This window comes from Gobius niger, assembly GCF_951799975.1.
Source record: "Gobius niger genome assembly, chromosome: 9".
In the NCBI taxonomy this organism is placed as follows: domain Eukaryota; kingdom Metazoa; phylum Chordata; class Actinopteri; order Gobiiformes; family Gobiidae; genus Gobius; species Gobius niger.
In genome coordinates, this window is record NC_136860.1 from 20,342,874 (window position 1) to 20,363,694 (window position 20,821).

Below are 20,821 nucleotides of genomic sequence, written 5' to 3' on the forward strand. Positions count from 1 at the left end.
CTGTGGCCTGAATCTGCGGCCCTTCTGCGAGTCCCGATAGGTGCAAGGCGCGGTCCCGGGCGCCTCTGATTGGGTGTTATCCCGAACCATTAAAAAGGGCGTTTTTTTCTGTGGCTCAATCAAAGACCAAACTTTAGTTTCGGTGACAAAGCCTTGAAAAACACAATGTCGTTTCATATTTCAAACTAAACACGGGTTCGCAGTCTGTAGCCTGTAAGGCCACTCTAAAAAAGATCAGAAGAGAGTTGTCCTATTACACTTTTGTTTAGGATCATCAACAGAAAACAAAGCTCAACACTTTATTCAAATGTCAGATCACTGATACTGATACTGATAAGTTTAATGGATACAGTACGACCGATCTGATCCCAGTTTCTAAATTTCCAAGTAGGCGAAATACTTTACCAAGCCTTTAAGTAAAAAAAAAGTTTAAAAGCATGACAAATAGCACGGCAATGGAAGCTATCGGTGTGGTCATGTTGTTTTATTATGTCTACGCATTAATAATAACTAAAAAGTTCAACAGTAACACGTCGAACAGCGGTGGCGTTTAACCATGCAGCGCTGGCGCCCTCTCCTGGGGAGCAGACGCGCCGCAGGAGGAGGCATTACGTCTCGATGTGGAGTCTGGGCGAGTCTTGATTGCGGAGACCGTCGTGAACGCGAGCAAGATGCACAGAAATTTACCCAGACATTTTGCAGTTTCAGCAAGAGGTATGTTTGTATTTCATTCATCACATTATCACACGTGTCGCCCACCAAAGGGGTCCTTTCATAATTTACGTTTTAGTCCGTTTATTCGCGTAGCCCGTTGTAAATAAACCCCGACACCCACCTCGATACTGGATCTGAATGGGCCATTTGTATGGATTCATGGGGTGTTGTAGCATCAGTGTTGAACTGCAGGTGTATTTTAGCTCAGTCCTGTATCACGCGCATCATTCCGTGAGCAGCGCACCATGACGCAACATTTGTTATTGTGAGTTAAGGAAAGAAACCGCCTTTCTTCACCGAGATGCAATAATTGTCCGGTTATTTGTCCGTCCTGCTATAAATAGACTTATCTTTATTCACAGACACCCGCTGCATTGACAGGTCGGTTAACACCCTTCACGCTGGGCACTAAAAGGCTCTCAGATTATAAGGAATATGTTGCATTTCTATGACGTCTAATCCCGGATATGATGCTTAGGAAGTAGGCTCTCACGGTCCCATGACAGAAAAGGCCTCATTGAGTGATGGTCACACTATAGTTGGCCACTTGGAAAGGTTTGTTGTTTACTGCGTGTGCGGTATGTCAAAGGTTTCTCTGCTCTTAGTTTGGGTCGGTTCGGTCAGTGAACCTGTGTCATGTTCTATTTTGATCCACCTTTCTGTGAGCTTCTGCTAACAATTTATAATACACTATTTACACCCTTTGCTTGGGAGATTTGTACATCTATAAACACCAAGGAAAATGAGCTGACCATCAGGGTAACAAAAGGACATCGGAAAAGAGACAGAAAAAAACAGTCGGATAGTCATGACAGAGCAAAATGAACAAAAAACACACACACTGGGGGTGAGTCAGAGACAGTTCGACATCTCTATAAGCCCTGTAGTACAGCTGCTGCTGACAGCATCTGCAGAGGGCAGCTGTATGCAGCCAGCAGCCAATAACTGGGTCACTGCTACAATCATCTCCTATAGACCCATCGGCCACTTTAATGTCCCAGTAAACAATAACTATTATTAACAATTTACTTCATATGGTAACAATGCATGAGAATGACCAAAACCCTATCAGTAAGGCAATAAAGGTATAACTTCAAAATAGGTTGGGTCACTGTGCTTTATTTTTTACATTGCATACATACATACATTGCAAACTAGAACAGCAAGATTGTATGCATAACATGGAGGGCTAGTAAAATAGGTAAATATAGATTAAAAATTAGGAAGTGCTTATTGTGCACCCAACTCCACCAACGTTTCAGAGAAAGTGAATGATATTTCAGACTGGTGCTGCTGCTGATGATGTCGGATTTCATGCAGGGAGTGATGGTTGTCAAACACATTACACAGACGATGATCCCCATGGCTTTCATTAGTTTCCTACCGGACCCCCCTCTGCCTTTATAAGAACCTCTCCCTTTCACGGTCACATAAGTCTAGCAAAGCATCAATGCTTTATAAAAAACAGATGGACCGGTATTTCAGTGGCTGGGTGCACTGTGTCACTATGAGCGTGTATTTTCATGTGACGTCAAACTGTCACATGTGTAAAAATAGACAGTCATTGGAGACATCCACGCGCATGAATGCCTGCTGTTTTCTTTTTGTTGTATGAAATGTTCAGCACAGAACTCTGCAGAGGTCTCGGGTGTTGGTTTGGTAGTGACTATTTGTGGAATATGTACATGTTTGAAAGAGGAAATGCTCACTGAGTTTGACACGCCGCGACAAATGTAGCATTTACCTCTCGGGGCGACCTTATGCAGCTTTCTCATCAGGTTAGTCATCTTTCCACCGGCTGTAGCATTCTCCTGTTACTTGTGTATTGTACTTCAGAATCAGAAATACATTATTGATCCTCAAGGGGAAGCTGTGATTGTTACAAACGAGAGAGAGAAGAAAACCTTTGAGTTAAAGAAAACATCTCATGAATATTTAAGCAAAAAGATATTTCAAACTGAATTAAAATATGGATGAACTTCCTCCACTTTATTTGTACTATTTACCTAAATGTAGATTACAGACTGTGTTCAGTGGGTTCTCAATCTTTTGGTGCACAAAGAGAGAAATGCATCAACAATTTCACTTATTAATCTCATGAAGAAAAGTAGAAAGGCTTTGGAAAGGGCTGGAGAGCTAAAGCCAGTTCTCAGTTTAAGGAGTTTAGAGACGCCTACTGTTTATTATTTAGGCTATAACAGAGGCTGGTTTAAATCCCTCTTTCATTGTGTCTAAATCTCCTCTAAAATGCAACCTATAGTACAAAGATACAGTTGCACCAGGAAGTGATGTGCAGAGACAGCTTGATCTCCAACATCTGTGTGAAAAGTCACACTTTCAAGTCACAGTGAAAATGCCGCTGCTTATATTAACCACAGTTAAATGAGTAAGAGCTCGGCGTCAGACATTTTACATGGATTCCTCTCAAGCTTCTTCCTGTATGTTAATTTCAACCGCTGTCTCAAAGCCCCCCGGGAGACAGTGAGTAATTATATTTTTTTATATTTTCTCTGCAGATTAATCATGAGAAACACGTCTTGGCAACAAAAGAACAAAGTGTGTTTTTGAGGAGCGGGAGAGAAGAAAGTGTTTTGGACCAGCTGTTTCCCCCGTCCCGTCCCACAGAGCCCGCCCCCTGACGTGCTGTTATCATGTCAGGCAAGGAGCGCAGCCCACGTCACCGGCCCTGGTCAGTCTACAGGGCCAACACGTTTGATCTGTCGGCCGAGATGATGGGACTGGCCCTCGCAGGTAACCTAGTAACCGGCGCCATGGAAACCTGTGAAATGCACTGGTGATGGTGATGATGATGATGATAGACATGAAAAGAACGCATTTGTCTTTTGTTCTGTTTGTACAGGAGGCAGTCAGGACCCGGACGAGCCCGTGCTGGAGTTTAGCCTGGGTAGGTTCAGGAATATATATCACTTACTTAATCTTAGTTTTCTTTGTGCTTCACTTCAGAATCTTTATGTTTTTGTAAAATGTAACATAAATAAAGCAAATTTGGGTATGAAGTGGCTAAAAGCAAACCGAGCAAGAGGAAAAGATAACAGATTTATAGGGTGTTGCTAAATTAAAGGTAATGTTTGTAGGATGTGCTTTGAGTGGTTCAAAAAGGCACTACAGCTGAACAATGATGGAGTAATGTATTACAAAAGTGATGAGTTACAAAACTAAATTACTTTTTCAGTAACTAAGGAATATAATAAATTACTTAAGATTAGATGCACGTTGGTCATTTTATGCTCACTACTGCCCCCTCAGGTCTTACACGTAACCGCAGCTTCTTTGTTAAAGAGGGGGTATTATGCTTTCAATCACATAGCACCAGTCTATAGCACACGGCAATGATGACGAAACCTTCTGTTGGTCTGTAGATGCAGTAAATTAGAATAACTGCCTTGTATAAAATTGCTCTCTCAAAATGGCTGTAGCAAATGTCTTGAAATAGGCCTCTGTCTCTTTAAGAACCTCTGACCCTTTCCGACACGCCCCCTCCACATGCTGTCTGTGGCATCAGTGGGGAGGGGGCTCTGCTGAGGGGCAGTGGTTGGTTACTCGGCTGGTGACGAAAGCTCGGAGGCGTCTCCAGGAGGTGGGGGCGTTCCTAGGAGGACTCAGGCAAACCTATCCCTAAAATGGCCGCCATCAGAGTTTTTACAGATTACTCAAAAATACGTGAATGTGCCAAGGCAACACTTCAGGCATGTTTTTAATGAGGGAATGACATAATAACAGGATGTAAAGCTTGAAAAAATCGATTTTGCATAATACCCCCCTTTAAGCTCATGCATGACGGCACTTCGGACCCAAATTAACAACTTTCTGAGTGACAGTGCAGGGTTTTAGAGGCAGTTGTGGTGAACAGGCTTGGGCTCATTCTACACATAGGACAAGGCTGGAACATGTAGAGGGAGGAAAATACATAATTTTTACATTTTTAAACCCATTTAAATGGTTTGTATTGTCTAAATTAAGTGTAGCACCAGATCAAGTTGGACACTTGTGTATAAGATCTACAGTTGCATGTACAGTAGCTAACGCCATTAAAACAAAATATCATAGAATGGGGGAAAGAGGAAAGGAAAAATAAATCTTTGACTGCATTTTTGCTCGGTGGCGTTATTACTATTTTCAGTTTATATTTAACTCAAAAGCAACTGAAGTTAGTTTAACTCAGTCTAATTCATTTTTGAAACAGTCATATGATACAAACATATTACATTTTTAAAGCTGTAACTACAAATATACAATATATTACCTAGAAACTTCCCCAACACTGTAACTGAGGGTCGAATAGGTCGAAACATGTCATTCATCGTTTGAAAGCTAAGAACCTCCAGAATTCAGTCACTGAGCTTTAATTAACCTGATTGGGAACAGGTGCTGGGATTGTAAAAGTAGGAAAGAGTCATTTTTAAAGCTGGACTTGGCCCAAAGTGAAACAAAAAATGTAAATGTGAGCGAGTTTTACATAATATAGAAACGTTTTGTGATCATGAATGAATCAACATTACAATTGTCAAAACAAATGTGTTTATTTGAAATCTTACAGACATTACCTTCTAACACAATGGTTTTATTACATTTAGACTTATTTTAACATTTTAAATCTGACGTAAAGGTTCAGAAAAAGACTTTGAAATGCAGCAACATTGTCAACATTTATGTTCATTGTTGTTCTGTAGGAAACAACTGCATGTAAATGTCGTAGAAAGTGAGCATTACATCTCCAGATTAGTGAGAATCCTGCTGTTCAATCCTGCCATCCTGCCTGCGTTAATGTCTGCTGTGTCTTTAATGTGGCGCAGCCTGCAGTGAACTGGTTACTCCCGCTGTGGACCGTAAGCCCACCAGCTTTGTGGCAGTAAGCTGCACCACTCCTCCACAGGCTTTCTGGACCAAGCACGCACAAACGGAAATCATTGAGGTCGGTCTTTTTGCTACATTTCACCCACCAATCACAAGAATCACACTTGAAAGCTTTATGTATACACATCTTAAAGAGATGCCACATTTCCGTTTACTAAATGTCCAGTGGAAATATTGGAAAACACATAAATGTACAATCCTTAGTAAAATAATCACTGTTGTCGTCACAGTGACAAGATAGACTCCATACCTACATAGTTCAAACCTCTAACAACGAGCTGTTACTACCACATGATTGACGTTTTTTTCTTTTCAATTGTAGAAAAAAAATCTCACATGTCAAGGTCAATGTTTCTTGGTTTTTCAGGGCACAAGTAACCCGATATTCCTCAGTAGTACAGCATTCTTCCAGGACTCCATGATCAATCAGCAAACGCAGATCAAACTGTCTGTCTACGATGTGAAGGACCGAACACAGGGGACGGTGAGCCGCAACTACTGCCTCAACATTAATCTTCCATAAATATAACATTTGTATGAGCTGGTTATTGATGTGGCATTCATGAACAGATTTGCTCTTTTACATTTATAGATTTCATGTCACAGAGATGTCGACTAAACAGACACAAAAAAACAGCATGATTTGATGCAGCTGATTTAGTCAGTTTTCCTAAAAATGTTTGCACACAAGTTATATTCAAGCTGGGGTACCTGGGCTTTTTGTTGTCTCATTGTTTTCACCTACATTTGTATTGAGCGATGGAAGATAAAAGTAGAATCGAAATCCGTGCCATTTATTTGGGGGGTGGTCCCGTCTGCTTCACTTTGCCACTGCTCAAAGCATATCATTAATTTCCTTGAACAATTTGGATGTGCAGGAGGGATTGTGAGAGCTAGAAACAGGTTTGGACCCAAACTAAAAATGTCACTGTTTGAACAGGATAAAAAAGGTATTAATGCTTTAATGAACATACTTGTATTTGAGTTTCAGCTCATTATTTCTGGTTTAAGGTTGGGCCTTATGCCTTCTAATAGGGAAGTGTTAGACTTGTCATTAAAGGGACGAGACAGAGTTTAAAAATTTTTTAAATTAAGTATTTTCCTCCCCCTACTTGCTCCAGTAATGTCCTAATGTGTAGAATGAGCCCAGACCTATTCACCACAACGGCCTCTAAAATCCTGCACTGTCACTCAAAAAGTTGTTTTTGCCCGAAGTACACACGAGCTTAATATAGAAATTGCAATTACGCGTAAGGCCTGAGGTGGCAGTAGCGAGAAAAAAATTGACAACTTCCATCTATCCATCATCCATCCCTTTAAAGTAAACTACTGGAGGAGCAACCAATCAGATGAGCTCACGAAGCCAAATGTCAATTCTAAGGCAACCCATTACAGATGATAGCTTTATAACCCTTTTCTCCAGCAAGATGATGTGAGATATCAGGATATCCTTTTAAAAAGTGCAGACAGACCTTTCACTTTGACATGTTTGCACTACAGATGTACATGTTGGGTTCAGCCATGTTCCCTGTGAAGGAGCTGCTTCAGGACAAACACCACAGGCTGCACTTGACTCTGAGGTACTGACACGCCGCTCACGCACACACTACACTGCTGACCACATCCCGTTTAACCATGTCACTTTGCATCAGGTCAGCAGAGAACGAGCGCGTGGGCAACATCACTGTGATCGCCTGGCAGATCGAAGAGAAGAGGGAGCAGAGGGCTCCTGGGCCCCGCCTGCAGAGGGGCGACACAGTTAACGGCAGGGTAAAAACTGACCTGTGGAAATTGTTTTTAATTTATTATTTATTTATTGGTCTATAAATTTAGTTGTGTGTGGAGTTTGAGACAAATAGGACAATCACATTTTAACTATTTCAGATGGTCCTCCCCGTTGATGAGAGCCTGACAGAATCCATGGGCATTAAGTCTAAGTCATCATCTGTTTGTAAGGATCCGCTCCTGAAAGCTGGTAAAAACATTCACATTAAAGGCATACTATAAATGAGTGGTTTGTGGCCTTGGTCACCGTGAATTCAGCTGTTGCGTACGCCTGCTCTGTTTCAGTGTTTGGAGGCGTCATGTCACGAACGTACCGCTTCCCTACAACGGATGGAAACCACCTTCGCATCTTGGAGCAGATGGCTGAGAGCGTGCTCTCGCTGCACATCCCTCGACAGTTTGTCAAGCTCCTACTGGAGGAGGACGCTGTCAGGTGATGAAAACAATAGTCCTAATTAACAAAACAGCAACTATTAATAACTATAATTAGTTCTATCATTAAAGCCTTTTCAGCGGAGTGATTATGCACTTGTACTATGTGAGATCTTGTCTGTATAGTACTGCATTTTGAAAGATGTGGTGTTAATAACTTTGCTCCCTTTGAAATGCTGTAGCCATATGCTTAGTGCTGCATTATGCTTGTGGCTCACAGTGTGTGCACAGTGTGCAGATACAAATGACGTCCTGAAACACTACACTGTGTACTTGTGCTGCAGAGTGTGTGAGCTGGAGGAGCTTGGTGAACTTTCTCCGTGCTGGGAGAACCTCCGGCGGCAGATCATCACTCAGTACCAGACGATCATCCTCACTTATCAGGAGACCATCAGTGACCTCCACGAATACAAGGGTGAGCCACTTAGAAGGTCAAGGCACAAATATGATGACTGAGTCGTGACACAATGATTGTTATATCAAAATATCATTCAATATAAATGTGTGTTTAATGGGCTTCAGATTTATTGCGGTTAATTTATTAAACGTATGCCATAATTTAGAGCAGTGGTTCTCAACCTTTTGGAGCCGCGACCCCCATTATAACTGGTATAGGCGTTCATGACCCCCTGCCCGGGTTTTACCGTGAAAAATCAGAACATTAGCCTACATAATTTTTAAAAAACAAAGAAAAAAACGGCTGAAATAAAATTCATCAAACTATGATCAAATAATGGCACTCTGGTAAAGTAGCACCCCCTTGGGGGTCCCGACCCCCAGGTTGAGAACCACTGATTTAGAGAAACTTCATAGAAAAGGGTTGTTAAAGTCGTCATCTGAACTGGCTGTAGTGGATGGTTTTCCTTTCAACATGTAGGCTTTCTATAAAGAAACTGAAGTTAAGTTGCAAGCTGTCGCCTTTGCACAGATTTCACCTTGTCATTTTACTGGATGTTTGTTTACTCCAAAAACTACTTTCAGCTTTCATTGTTATGTGGGTATCTGCCACACCCTGTTAAGCAACCCAGAGGACAGCCTACACAAACAATACAGACTGAGCATCAGTCCATTTAACAATAATCAATGTTAGAACTTTCCCCTCCCTTGTTCTGTCTTTTCTAGGGCCTTCATTTAAGTCCAGTACCCTCAAAGCTGAGAGGAAGTTAGAGTTCATTCCCACCAACCTTCACATTCAGAGGATGAGAGTTCAAGGCGAGTCGGGCTATGGTATGTATTTTTCTACAGTAACACATGGCACTGTGTGTTAAGTGTTTTAAATGAAGTTAATTTGGATTTATACAGATCGAACATATGATGTAGTGACTATTGGAGCTCCTGCCGCACATCATCAGGGTTTTAAAGGCTCTGGACTCAGGAAAATGGTGCAAAAACTTGATGATGCCAGAAAACAGTAGGTAGACCCTTTATTATGAGACCCTATAGTTTTGGTATCGCTGTACATTAAGGGGTGCTTATTAAGTATTAATATGGTATTAATAAGCAGCATTAGTGATCTCTTTAGGGTTAGAGTTAAGGTTAGGTTAGGTTTATTCATAGACTATTAATTACTAATTCTTATTAATATCTTAATAATACTTAACAACTAGTTTTTTCTAGTCGTGGAATTTAAAAGAAAGGCCCACCAGTATATTTTAACAGCAGAGATTTGTGCAAAAGGTGCTCTGTGCAGCCTAATGATCAATCAATCAATTAAACAATCAATCAATTAATCAATCAATTGTGAATCAGCAGTGTAGTCTCGACCACAACTAAAAACTTCAAATGCACATGCTCCCTCATTCATTCACCTGAAAAACGCAATATATGTATAACACAAAAGCCTCACGTGTCCTTTTCATCTGTTTTCTCACCAGTACCTATGCAGAAGATAGTAGGTAAGTCAGGTGGATAATGGTTACCTTATTAATGCCACACATGTTACTGATCTATTTCTGTTCTGGTATGTTTAAAGCCCTTCCAGCTCTGCCTCAAAGGGAATGACTTATCAACAGCAGGATGTTGTAAAGGCCAAAGAGCTGATTGGTCAGATTAACACCCTGAAGACACAAGTCTGTTATTACGTAGAGCGTCTGTCCCGTGCGGCAAAAGAGCGTTCGGCGAATGCAATGGAGAGAACCTTGGCCATCCTTAAGGAGAAGGTAACATTATGTATATTGCCTGACAAAACCTTTTCAAAATGAGGTATTGAAAGGACATAGATTTAGAACAATTTGGGGCCAGACTCTGAATCTCAGTGGGACTGTCCTGGCTAAATAAAGGTCAACTCAATTATTTTTAGCTTAATGAGAAAATACCAGTGATAAGAATTATTCATAGATTTATTATTCATAAACGTATATATTTTTTTACATACATATTTTAAGGATTCTATGAGGATTCTTCCAAAGTCCTTATGACTTAGAAGTTGTTTTTTGTTGTAACATGCCAATGATGCCGAAAGATGCAACGAGATTTAAATTTGAGGCCATACATCTGCTTATGTCACATCCTTCGCCCATTTGCAATCAGAAAGTAATGCATTTAATTTTAAAAAGTTCCACTTAGCTCTTTTTTTTTTTTTATTCTAACCCCTGTGCTAAGTACAAGAGGACTTAGCACGGGGGTACTTGGAACTGTTTCAAATTCAATCTCTTAACCCCTGCCTTTTCTCCACTTTAGCTTTACCCAAATCTAAAAGCTTCTCGACTGGAGCTTGCAGCCTTTAGCAGTAGCTCATTTGAAAGCTAAGACCTACAAAATGATTTTTCCTCGCGTTGTTTTGTTGCGGTTTTTTTTGTTGCTTTTTCATCACTTTTTCATCACTTTTTCATCACTTTTTCATCGCCTTTTTTGTCACTTATTGCGTTTTTTAATGCTTTTTTTGCTATGTTTTCATCCTCATTTGCCTCTCGCTTTTGTCGCTATTTTGACTTCTTTTTCAAGAAGTTTTTAAGGTAAAAAAAATTGACAAATGTGCTTGAGTTAAGGTTAAGGCGAGGGTCAAGAGGTTAAAAAGAAAGTGAACACTAATTTGAAAGGAAAAGCTATATTGATCTATATTGTTGGAGTAAAATGTATAGTTTTGTTAACATTGTCTATTTATTGTCAGCGACTGCTTTCTCAATAACCTACAACTACTCTTGAGGGAGGGGGTAGAAAGAAACAAAATAAATTGTATATTGACTCTGCTCTTTCCTGTCCTGTTCCAGACACATCAGCTGGTGACAGTGTGTGACTCCAAACTCCTGTCCGCAGCCATTTTGGCACTGGCTGCCGCTCGCCCCGAATCGACCCATCACAGCACCCCTTCGCCCTCCGCCTCCTCCCTGTCCCCATCATCACGGTCCCCATCATCACGGTCCCCATCTCGCTCCCCATCCCGCCACCCCACCTCTCCATCCCGCAGCACCATCTCACCTTCGCGACAAATCGCTCCTCCAGACGGCGGTGACCGGAGTAAGAGGATGTCGATGCAAACTGATGCACACGAGGAAGAGTGGGTGAGTAGAGTTGATTACGGCTCTTTTGGGAAGGGGGGGGGAGTTTCTAAATAATGGCATCATATTTATATGCAGGAAAACATTTGGTTAAACGTTGATAAAAGTCTAGAGTGTGTGGTCCAGAGAGTGGAAAGTCTCCTTCAAAGAGACCAACTTCAAAGTGACAGCAGTTCTGAAGATGTTTTCCTTCTTGCAACTGATGAACCAGGCTCCACAAAGAAAGGTCTGCTCCTTTTTAGTTTCTTGTCACTGTCATCAGTACAACTCAAAGTGAAAGTATACATTTTTGTATTTTTGTACATGTTTTTCCAGACAATAGCCCAGAGATTGAAAAGACATCCCCAGGTAAGAGAATGTCCTATATTAATAAGTTTGCACACATTTCTAGCAATAAAATCAAAAGTGACTCTCCTCCTTTTAAAAAAAAAATGTTTTTATTACTATTTGTAGCTGAGTGGGGTGAGATCTTGTATCCGCTCCTTACTACGCTGTCAGACTGCGTGACCCTCATGAGCGACAAGGCAAAGAAAGCCATGGTGTTTCTCCTGATGCAGGACAGCGCCCCAACTATCGCGCTGAGTCTCACCGTGCAGTACCGCCGCGATGTGGTCTTCTGCCAGACAGTTAGTCCCATCATCATTGCTTCTGAAATATCGTCAGCCTCCTGGCATATTTGCTTCACTCAATTTGTAACATTTTTTGTTCCTGTTGCAGCTGACTGCTCTCATATGTGGATTTGCCCTGAAGCTGCGGACGAGCCTGTGTGACTCTGGATTTCTCCGGCAGCTCCATACCATCGGCTTGTTGGTGCAATATGAAGGCCTTCTTAGTACATACGGTAACAGAAAGACTCATTTTGTGTTATACATAAAACTGAAATTTGGAATCACCCAGAGGCATTGAATGTTCAAGATGTAGACTGAAACCATGAAAATCTAAGTTCTAGGCCATCCATTGTATTGCTGTTCAATAGAGGTTGATTTATTGGGCCGATATTTGGGTATTTTACAATATCAGCTGATAAAATGGGCAATGGCCATGTATATTGTTTTGCATTGCATGTTCCTTTGCAACTTCCTAGGCCACAGGGAAGCAAAGAAGCACCGCAATGAAAATCTGTCACAAGTTTGCACACCACAGATCTATTTTACATAGCCCATTTTAAGTTTGCTTATAATTTCAGAACCATAAGAGACTGAGACTTAGGTTTTTTTGTTTTGGAATCTGCTGATTTTTGTCTTGAAACAAGCTCCCTCTGAACATATGCTTGAACATTACTCTTTACATACTAGTGTTTTTCATTACCGGTCTGTTTCAGTGCCGTGAAAATATAAAGTCACTTGTTCTTAATTAAATTTATACTACTTCAGTTTCACAAGGGTCATCTGTAGAGTATGTAACAAATATCCAAAACGATTCTGAAAAACGTTAAAAACGGACATATCTGCCTTTGCAAATGAACTCTTCTACTAAACAGGAACGCCTTGAATAAATCAGCCCTATGAACTTAATAAGACTGTCACATTTTCACACTGACTCAGAATGCCTTTTATACAGGGGAGGAGCTGGCTATGTTGGAGGATATGAGCGTTGGAGTCATGGACTTGAGAAATGTCACCTTTAAAGTTACACAGGCCACTTCAGGTTTTGGGCCGGACATGTTGCCAGTGATCACAGGAAACAGAAACGGCTTCAATGTACGTGTGGCTCTTCCGGCGGCCATGTTTGAGTCGTTGCCCCGGGAGATCCAGAACGGGATGTTGCTGCGTGTTCAGCCAGTCCTGTTTAATGTGGGCATCAATGAACAGCAGACCCTGGCAGAGAAGTAAGTTCCATAGGCAAAAAGCTCTTTTATCCCTTAGGTATAACATTACAACTAATTAATAATATAAAATGACAGTTTGTCCCCTTTGTGTTTTAAATAAGCTTCCATCTATCTCATTTAGTCAAACAAATGTGAAGCTAAATAGGTATTTATGTATAATGTATGTATAATGTATTACACTTTTGCCTATTGTGTACATTTTCTAGGTTTGGTGACACTACTTTGCAAGAAGTGATCAATATAGAAAGTATGACACGCCTTAGCTCTTATTATGATCAGTTCAAAGAAGTTTTGCCTCAGGACTGTGAGTATATGTTCATTGAAATGTCCATTATTTCGTGGGGTTGTTTACACATTGCTCTCTTCAGGCCTCCCTCGCTCCCGCAGCACCACCAGCCTGCCTGAGCTGCTCAAACAGCTGAGCCTGAACATCAAAGCCAAGAAAAACAAAAATGTGGAGATTTTGTGGCAGGCGGCCGAGGTAAACCAGATGGACATTTTTGTAACAGAAAACAGCCCCCCCTTAATAAAATGTTTGGTCACAGGCTTGTCGTCGGCTGAATGGAATACGCTTCACCAGCTGTAAGAGCGCCAAGGACCGGACAGCCATGTCGGCCACTCTGGAGCAGTGTCAAATCTTGGAGCAGGAGCACGGACTGGCCCCACAGGTTTTCTACCAGGCCTTGGACTGTATGCGCAGGTCAGCAAACAAATTTGAAAGCAATGTTTGTTTTTTTGCTTGTTTTTGTAATCACCGTTTCCCTGTTCACAGTGAGGGATGCAGAAGAGAAAATACCATGAAGAATGTGGGATGTCGCAAATACGCTTTTAATTCCCTACAACTCAAGGCTTTCCCTAAACAATATCGCCCTCCAGAGGGGACATATGGGAAAGTTGAAACCTAAGTGGACTTCTCTAACTGGAAGAAAACCAAAAGACTTCTGTGAAAATTAAGAAAATACACAAAGAAAAGCGCCTACAACTATACCCCCTTGTGCTTAGTCACATAGTCTAAGTGCCAGAGTACAGTATGCTCTTTTGTAGCAGTTGCCCCTGATCTAAACAGTAGAATATTTACATGTTAAAAAATACTTGCAGCTTACTGTCAGTGTCAGTGGTAATGTGGGTCAACAGTGCTGACAGCTGTACTTTTAATGACACCACAGTCATACTGCATAGTGCATTTCAGATCAAACAAGAAGGGACTGAGTGTATCTAAAGATGTCAAAGCACGACAAAGAAAACTGAAAATCCAATAGTGGAGCTCGGGGACAATGCCAAGTGATTTCTGCACAAATGGTTTATGAACTGATAAACTAGTTCAAATCTTTTATTTTATTTAGTAGAGTTTCTAAGTAGGGCTTAGTGTAAATACAACAATGATTTGGTATTTGTGTTTAGACAAACGAAAGCAACTGTGTCGGCAACACAATGCGTCCTTGTATTGGTTTTGGTATTCAGACATTTGAAACTAAGATATGGCATGAAACATCTTTTGCCCAATGTAGCTTTAACTTAGACAAAAGTGTACAAGTTTGTCATGCAGTAAAATTATCTGGACCTAAACATCCCTGTTATTCGCTGTTGAATACAAAGCTTGTGGGTTTCTTTTAACTATTTCAGTTTGATGTCATATAATTTGTCATGCATTTCCAAAGTGTCTTGCAATAAGCACAGTTTACAAAACATTTACAACAGTTAGAAGATGTCTAGTCATACTTATGCTGGTCTGAAGTTATGAGAGAATGATTATGTGACTGAAAATTATACACATTCAGTGCTACAGTATTATATTTCCACACACGTTCAGTAAATTAAGATGTGGTTCTTTCACCAAAGACAGCTGTAAGACTCTTTGTTCATGGTCATTTCTTTATTGATTTTAAATATTTCCTTTTATACATCTAAAGAGACTGCATTGCATATTGTTTCTTCTGTTTTTAACCTATAATTCATTCATAGTGGTGGCAAGAGGCTGAAAATAAACTGTCCCTTTAAAGGCCTCTTCCTAGGACCAATTTGGTTGGTGTCCTGAGAGGTTGGTTACAAAGTTGCCACTCATCTGCACAAAGTACATACAATGACAGAACATTCACACTGAACAAAGAGTGCCATCTGAAGTGTCTCCATTACATTTCTCCAAATCATCTTTTGGAGAGTTTTTTGATCTTACAATGTCATCAAAAATACAACTGGAGCAGTTTTAGCCCCCCTTGCTTTACTTCGAGTTATCTTTGGATCTTCACCGGTGGCTGTTCTTTGCCCCGTGACTGTAGCTCCCAAAGAGCTCCTCCTGAGGTCCAAGTATCCGGGAAATGCTTTCCTGACCTCACCTCTCGATCTCCTGCTAGGCTCAATCCTTCCATCACAAAGTAATAACACTATAGCCATCACTACACTACAGTGACAACAGCTGCACAAGCTATTTATTTTTTTCTCTTTATTGAAACCGCTACGCAGCAAAGGGGAGTAAGAGGAGGGGGCTTATAGTGAGGATCGACAGTCAAAAAGTGAAACTAATGGATATTTTATTTAGCTGTATAGAACCAATATTCCATTTTCTAACAAAGTGCAAGGATGTGTTTGAGATTATTGCCAAATAGCAGCAAAAAGCATAATACCCCCTCTTGGAATTAGTTGCTCTTAAAAGCAAGGCCTGCAATATTTAGTTACTTACTTACTTACAGAACATCAAACATTTTTATGGATGACGCTGAAAAGTCGCCGAGACGCCTTTAAGACCCGGAAGTGACGTACTGTCCTACTTTCCTGCTGCTCGTGCATGGCGCGGCTTCTTCAGCGGTGTGTTTATAGATCTATTATAAACGGGTTTGTCGCTGCAACAAGTCACAAACTTAGGTTATCAGCGAAAAGGTAAGGCTGATAAGGTGTCGTATTTCAATAAAACTTGCATGCTACTTTTTACGTAGTTGGCTCACAGATGCTCCATCAATAATTAGCCAATTAACCACATGTCATATTTTTTATGATTGCAAATTTGTTAAAGTGTTTTGGTCTCAGATCCAAGAATGGTTGGAGAGAAAGAATGTATCGGTTAAACTGACATCGCATGTAGATATTTTATATGGAATGGTTTTGGAAAGCGAATTAGATAACTTGCTGGTAAACGTAATCCTCATATTGGCAAAGCATTATATACATAGATCAACATTTTTCAAATCCCCACCTGCATTTAGAGCTTTCATTAATTAATTTAATCTGTACTGCAACTCTTTAAAAGTTATGAAATTTTAAAAAGCAATGGAGCTTCTGAATCAAATACAACATTATAAATTAACTGACCCTTAAACCTTAAGATGTATATATATATATTTTTATTTTATTTTATTTATTTATTTATTATTTCTTTGAGTTGGATGTTGCCTTTTTTTGTTTTAATTTTTACAATTGCCTTAATATTGCACTATAATTTTCTTCTACTCAACCGAATGTGCCTTGAGATGACTTGCTGTGAACTGTTATGTGCCTTACAGTTTGTAATAAAAAAATAAAAAAAAATAAAAAATAAAATAAAATAAAAAAATAAATAAAAAATAATAATAATTAGCCTTTTTTTTTTTTGATTGGCTCCCACCTGATCATCTTAATTCACGGTGATGTAGCGAGGATGCCGTCTCTCCATCTCTACGTGAGACGTCTTACCATTTTACCATAGACGGATGGATGTTCTCAAAGCTTATAGTAATGTTTTGTAGTCTTCATGTTTTTGTAAACTTCTTTATTCCGATCATTTGGACATTGTGCAAGTCTATTGTTTTTCTAATGAGGTTTTGCAGGTAACAGGGACATTCATTGTCTGCTTATTAACTTCTCCCATTGTTTTGTTTGCTGTTCAAAGTCCACCTGTGGTTGAGCATTGCTGGTTCAACTTTGCAAAAGGAAGATCAGTTGTTACTCGTAGCCATTCACAGAGAGGTAGGTGTGTTATTGTGTTATAGGTGTGTTATTTGTATTCGTTTAATTCAGGGGTCCTCAGACTTTTTTCTCTGGGGGCCACATTATTGTTCCTGACTGTGATGGGGGGCCGGACCGGGTTGGCTGTTACATAGAATTGTATGACCCAAACCAAAATGCCTCTTTGTGAAGTAGAGATGACTCGCCTGCACAGTCGTCTCCACGACTATATCCACAAGATCAACACTTGATTTAGGCTCATATTTTTTTCACTGTAGTGGTTTGCAAAAATAGTAATCAAGTCTTCACACTTTGTTTTAGTTTCCATTTATTTTTATTTTCAAATAAAACATCATTATGTAATGTGACCAAAGTAATAACTTCTTACACTTGTATTGCGCTTTACAAGCCTGTTCACAAGTTTCTGTAGTCATTATTCATTCACTCAACACTCTGTGGTGGTAAACTTCATTTACCACGTGGCTATAATGTGTTTATATTCTGATCTCTTATGTAGGTGTCCTCTGCACCTGTGGAATATTTTTTTATTTATTCAAATTGCCCCCTAGTGGCTGGAATGAGTAAACTGGTTATTTAGTTAAAATATCCTAACTCCGCATAGGAATGGGCTAGAGACTTACTTTTTTTTTTTTTACATACTCAAGGATTTGTGCTCTACAAGTCGGGGACCGGATTAAATCATCTCGCGGGCTGGAATTGGCCCGCGGGCCGTAGTTTGAGGACCCCTGGTTTAATTGCATGTGACTTTTTTTGTTCATTTCCATCCTCTGCTCTTTTCACAGCCTCTAATATGAGTAAGAAGCTGCTGTTGGACGTAGACTGTGGAGTAGATGATGCCCAGGCCATTATGCTGGCCCTGGCGGCTAATGTGGAAATATTGGGCATCACGTGTGTGCATGGGAACACGTCCGTTGAGAATGTGTGTAAGAACACTCTGCGTGTTCTGCAAGTCTGTAATAAACTTGAGGTGAGACATTTTCTTCACACTTATGTTTTTCCAGCTTTTGCCCGGTCATGCCTGGTGTCATATGACTTGTAATAAGCTCTCTCATAAATGAATTGGACAAGTCTCATGACCAAGTTTGGTTTTACAGTCCAAATGAATAAAGCAAGTGATGATACTATGCCGAGGTTTAAAAAGGCAAAGCCAAGGATTAAGATTACGTAATTTCACCTATGTTGTGCATAGTTGTAAGGCACAGTGGTGCAGAGGTTCGCGCTCGTGCTACACAGCAGGTCCCAAGTTGGATTCCTGGCCGGACGGGGGCCTCTGTGTAGAGTTTGAATGTTCTACGCGTAGGTTTCCTCCGAGTGCTCTGGTTTCCCCTACCACTAAAAACGTGTACGAGAGAGTGAGTGGTTGGTGGTGGTCCGAGCGACCAATGGTGCTGCTAGTTGCATCCATCAGTCTACCCCAGGGCAGTTGTGGCTCCTACTGAGTATGAGTGAAAATAAAATTGTTCCATATAAATCGCTTTGTGACCATGTCTGGCAAAAGGTTAGGTTAGGTTAATTTATTTGTACCCGTGGGTAAATTCGTCTTGCAATTCTGAGAACTAGTCGACACATTAAAACACATTAACCAAAGATAAAACATCACACATATTTAAACATAAAACTTGTAAGTGCTCCAGATACTAACAGGATGTGCCTTTGGTACAGAAACAACGGAAGTTTAAGCCACTTGACAGTAACAAAGATAAGAAAGCTGCGTCAGGGGCAATTTGATCCCGACTTGTTCATAAAGGAAAGGGCAGCGGGAACAAAGCTTTTCTTAAAACAGTTTGTGTGGCTTATTGGCATCAAAAACCAACGCCCAGACGGAAGCAATCGAAACTCTGAGTGCAAAGGATGCTCTGAGTCTTTTGCGATGCTTCATGCCGTCCTCTCTAACTGTCTATCATGCAGACAGTCCAAACTGGTCTGAGGCCAATTACTTTACTTGACCACTTGACCAGCTGATTCAAGGCGTTTTTGTTTCTAACAGAAGAGCTCCCGTACCAGGCGACCAGGCAGAAAGCTAGGGTCGCTTCGATGAATGCCCGATAAAATAGTGTCAGTTTTATCTACATGAAAGAAGGACAGTTTCCGAAGACAATACAGTCATTGGTGGCCCTTTTTACAAACAACAGCACAGTTTTCATTAAAATTCAGTTTGCAATCTATAATTGTTCCAAGATACCTGTAGGACTCCACACACTCCACTTGTTGTCCCTTTATATATGTTATAGGCGCTATAAATAAAGCTCCTTCCTTCAATAAATCAGAAAATGTTAACTTCAACTTTCAGTGACAAATATCATTCATTGTTCTTGTTCATTGTTGTGTGGTGCAGGTTGGCAGCCTCACTAGTGTCTGTAAGGGCAGCTGTGGCTACAAATGAATAATGCGCAGAATAAAAGCAACTTTGATGGACTGGAAAAACGCTGTATAAGACTAATGCATTATTATTGTTCATGGCAGATCCCAGTGTTCAAAGGAGCATCTAAGCCACTCCTTGGGCATGAAATAAAAGGAGGGAACTTTCATGGGTTAGACGGCCTTGGAGACGCCCCTGACCCTAACGCGCCGAGTATAGACATGATTCAGGAGGAAGGAGCTGTGTCTGCAATGATCAGAATTATAAATGAAAACCCCGGACAGGTACGAATCGTAGCCTATTTGTCTTAACTTAAAGTTCCGGCCCAAGGTTTTTATTTTATTTATTTATTTTGTGGTAGGTGTCTCTCGTTGCCACAGCACCGCTCACAAACTTGGCACTTGCGGTCAGGATAGATTCCTCCTTGCCAAGCAAACTAAAATGTCTCTACATCATGGGGGGAAATACAGAGTGTAAGTGTTTATTTTCTTAAGGCTGATTTGATCATTTTATGTATTAAGTAATGTTCATGTCTTATAGCCCGTGGAAACACTACAGTATGTGGTGAGTTTAATTTCGCAGCTGACCCTGAAGCTGCCTTCATTGTGCTGAATGACTACCTGTGTCCCATCTACCTGGCATGCTGGGAGTTTACCTGTCACAGCAAGTTGTCTTGGGTAAATTTAAGTTTTTTTTATGTAAACCAACTACCATTATGTTAATGTGCTAAATATAGACTGTACCAAAAAATACCAACACACTTGTCTTATTCTGTAATAGTAAACCTTCACAGATTTTGCTGAATGAATCAAATGAAACTCTGACAAAATAATCATTAAATAACTTTTTTTAATAATAAACCTTTTTAGTTCTTGCATGGTAGCCTACTGAACACGGAAATAGTATTTTTCACGTGGTGTTTTTTTGCAGGAGTTTTGCGACCGATGGCTGGCTCAGGACTCAGAAAAGGCCAGGTTCATGGCTCGCATCTTCAAACACAGTTTGGACCTGTCAAAGACTGAACGCTTTGAGAAGGAGTTTGTTGCCGGCACAGGGCTCGTCTCTTGTGACTCTTATGCCGTCGCAGCTGCTATAAATGATGCTTTCATTTTGGAAAGTGACCACTTTCCCGTCAGTGTGGAGCTCACAGGCACACACACCAGGGGCATGATGGTAGTGGACACAGTCGGCTTCATGAACAAGACCCAAAAAGCATGTATTATGAAGAAAGTTAATTTAGACATGTTCGAGCAGATGATGATGGCAGCTCTAAAGTGAATGTGCTTTTTTGTAAAGTTAATTTCTAGTTACTAAATAAAATCACTGACATAAACACCTAAGTGTAAACTTTTTAATCACAAAATAACATGATTTTCGCTGTACAAACATATCGCT

General features: G+C 40.5%; 2 protein-coding genes across 2 annotated transcripts; both read left to right on the forward strand.

The window, feature by feature from the left end:
• Positions 1–569: 569 nt before the first annotated feature.
• Positions 570–14,952, forward strand: inpp4aa (inositol polyphosphate-4-phosphatase type I Aa). The gene is made up of 24 exons (XM_079562746.1): positions 570–714; positions 3,231–3,465; positions 3,575–3,619; positions 5,529–5,647; positions 5,957–6,073; positions 7,090–7,169; positions 7,242–7,359; positions 7,474–7,564; positions 7,660–7,807; positions 8,091–8,221; positions 8,929–9,033; positions 9,109–9,217; positions 9,681–9,701; positions 9,779–9,965; positions 11,016–11,306; positions 11,382–11,529; positions 11,619–11,651; positions 11,757–11,929; positions 12,021–12,144; positions 12,864–13,131; positions 13,338–13,435; positions 13,500–13,612; positions 13,677–13,831; positions 13,904–14,952. Exons 2-24 carry the CDS (start codon positions 3,366–3,368, stop codon positions 14,034–14,036), a joined length of 2,907 nt encoding a protein of 968 aa, XP_079418872.1. The 5' UTR covers positions 570–714; positions 3,231–3,365; the 3' UTR covers positions 14,037–14,952.
• A 919-nt stretch (positions 14,953–15,871) lies between these two features.
• LOC306968033 (inosine-uridine preferring nucleoside hydrolase) lies at positions 15,872–20,726 on the forward strand. The gene is made up of 7 exons (XM_079563272.1): positions 15,872–16,005; positions 16,991–17,067; positions 17,850–18,034; positions 19,531–19,710; positions 19,788–19,899; positions 19,967–20,103; positions 20,357–20,726. Exons 1-7 carry the CDS (start codon positions 15,914–15,916, stop codon positions 20,702–20,704), a joined length of 1,131 nt encoding a protein of 376 aa, XP_079419398.1. The 5' UTR covers positions 15,872–15,913; the 3' UTR covers positions 20,705–20,726.
• The last annotated feature ends 95 nt before the right edge of the window (positions 20,727–20,821 follow it).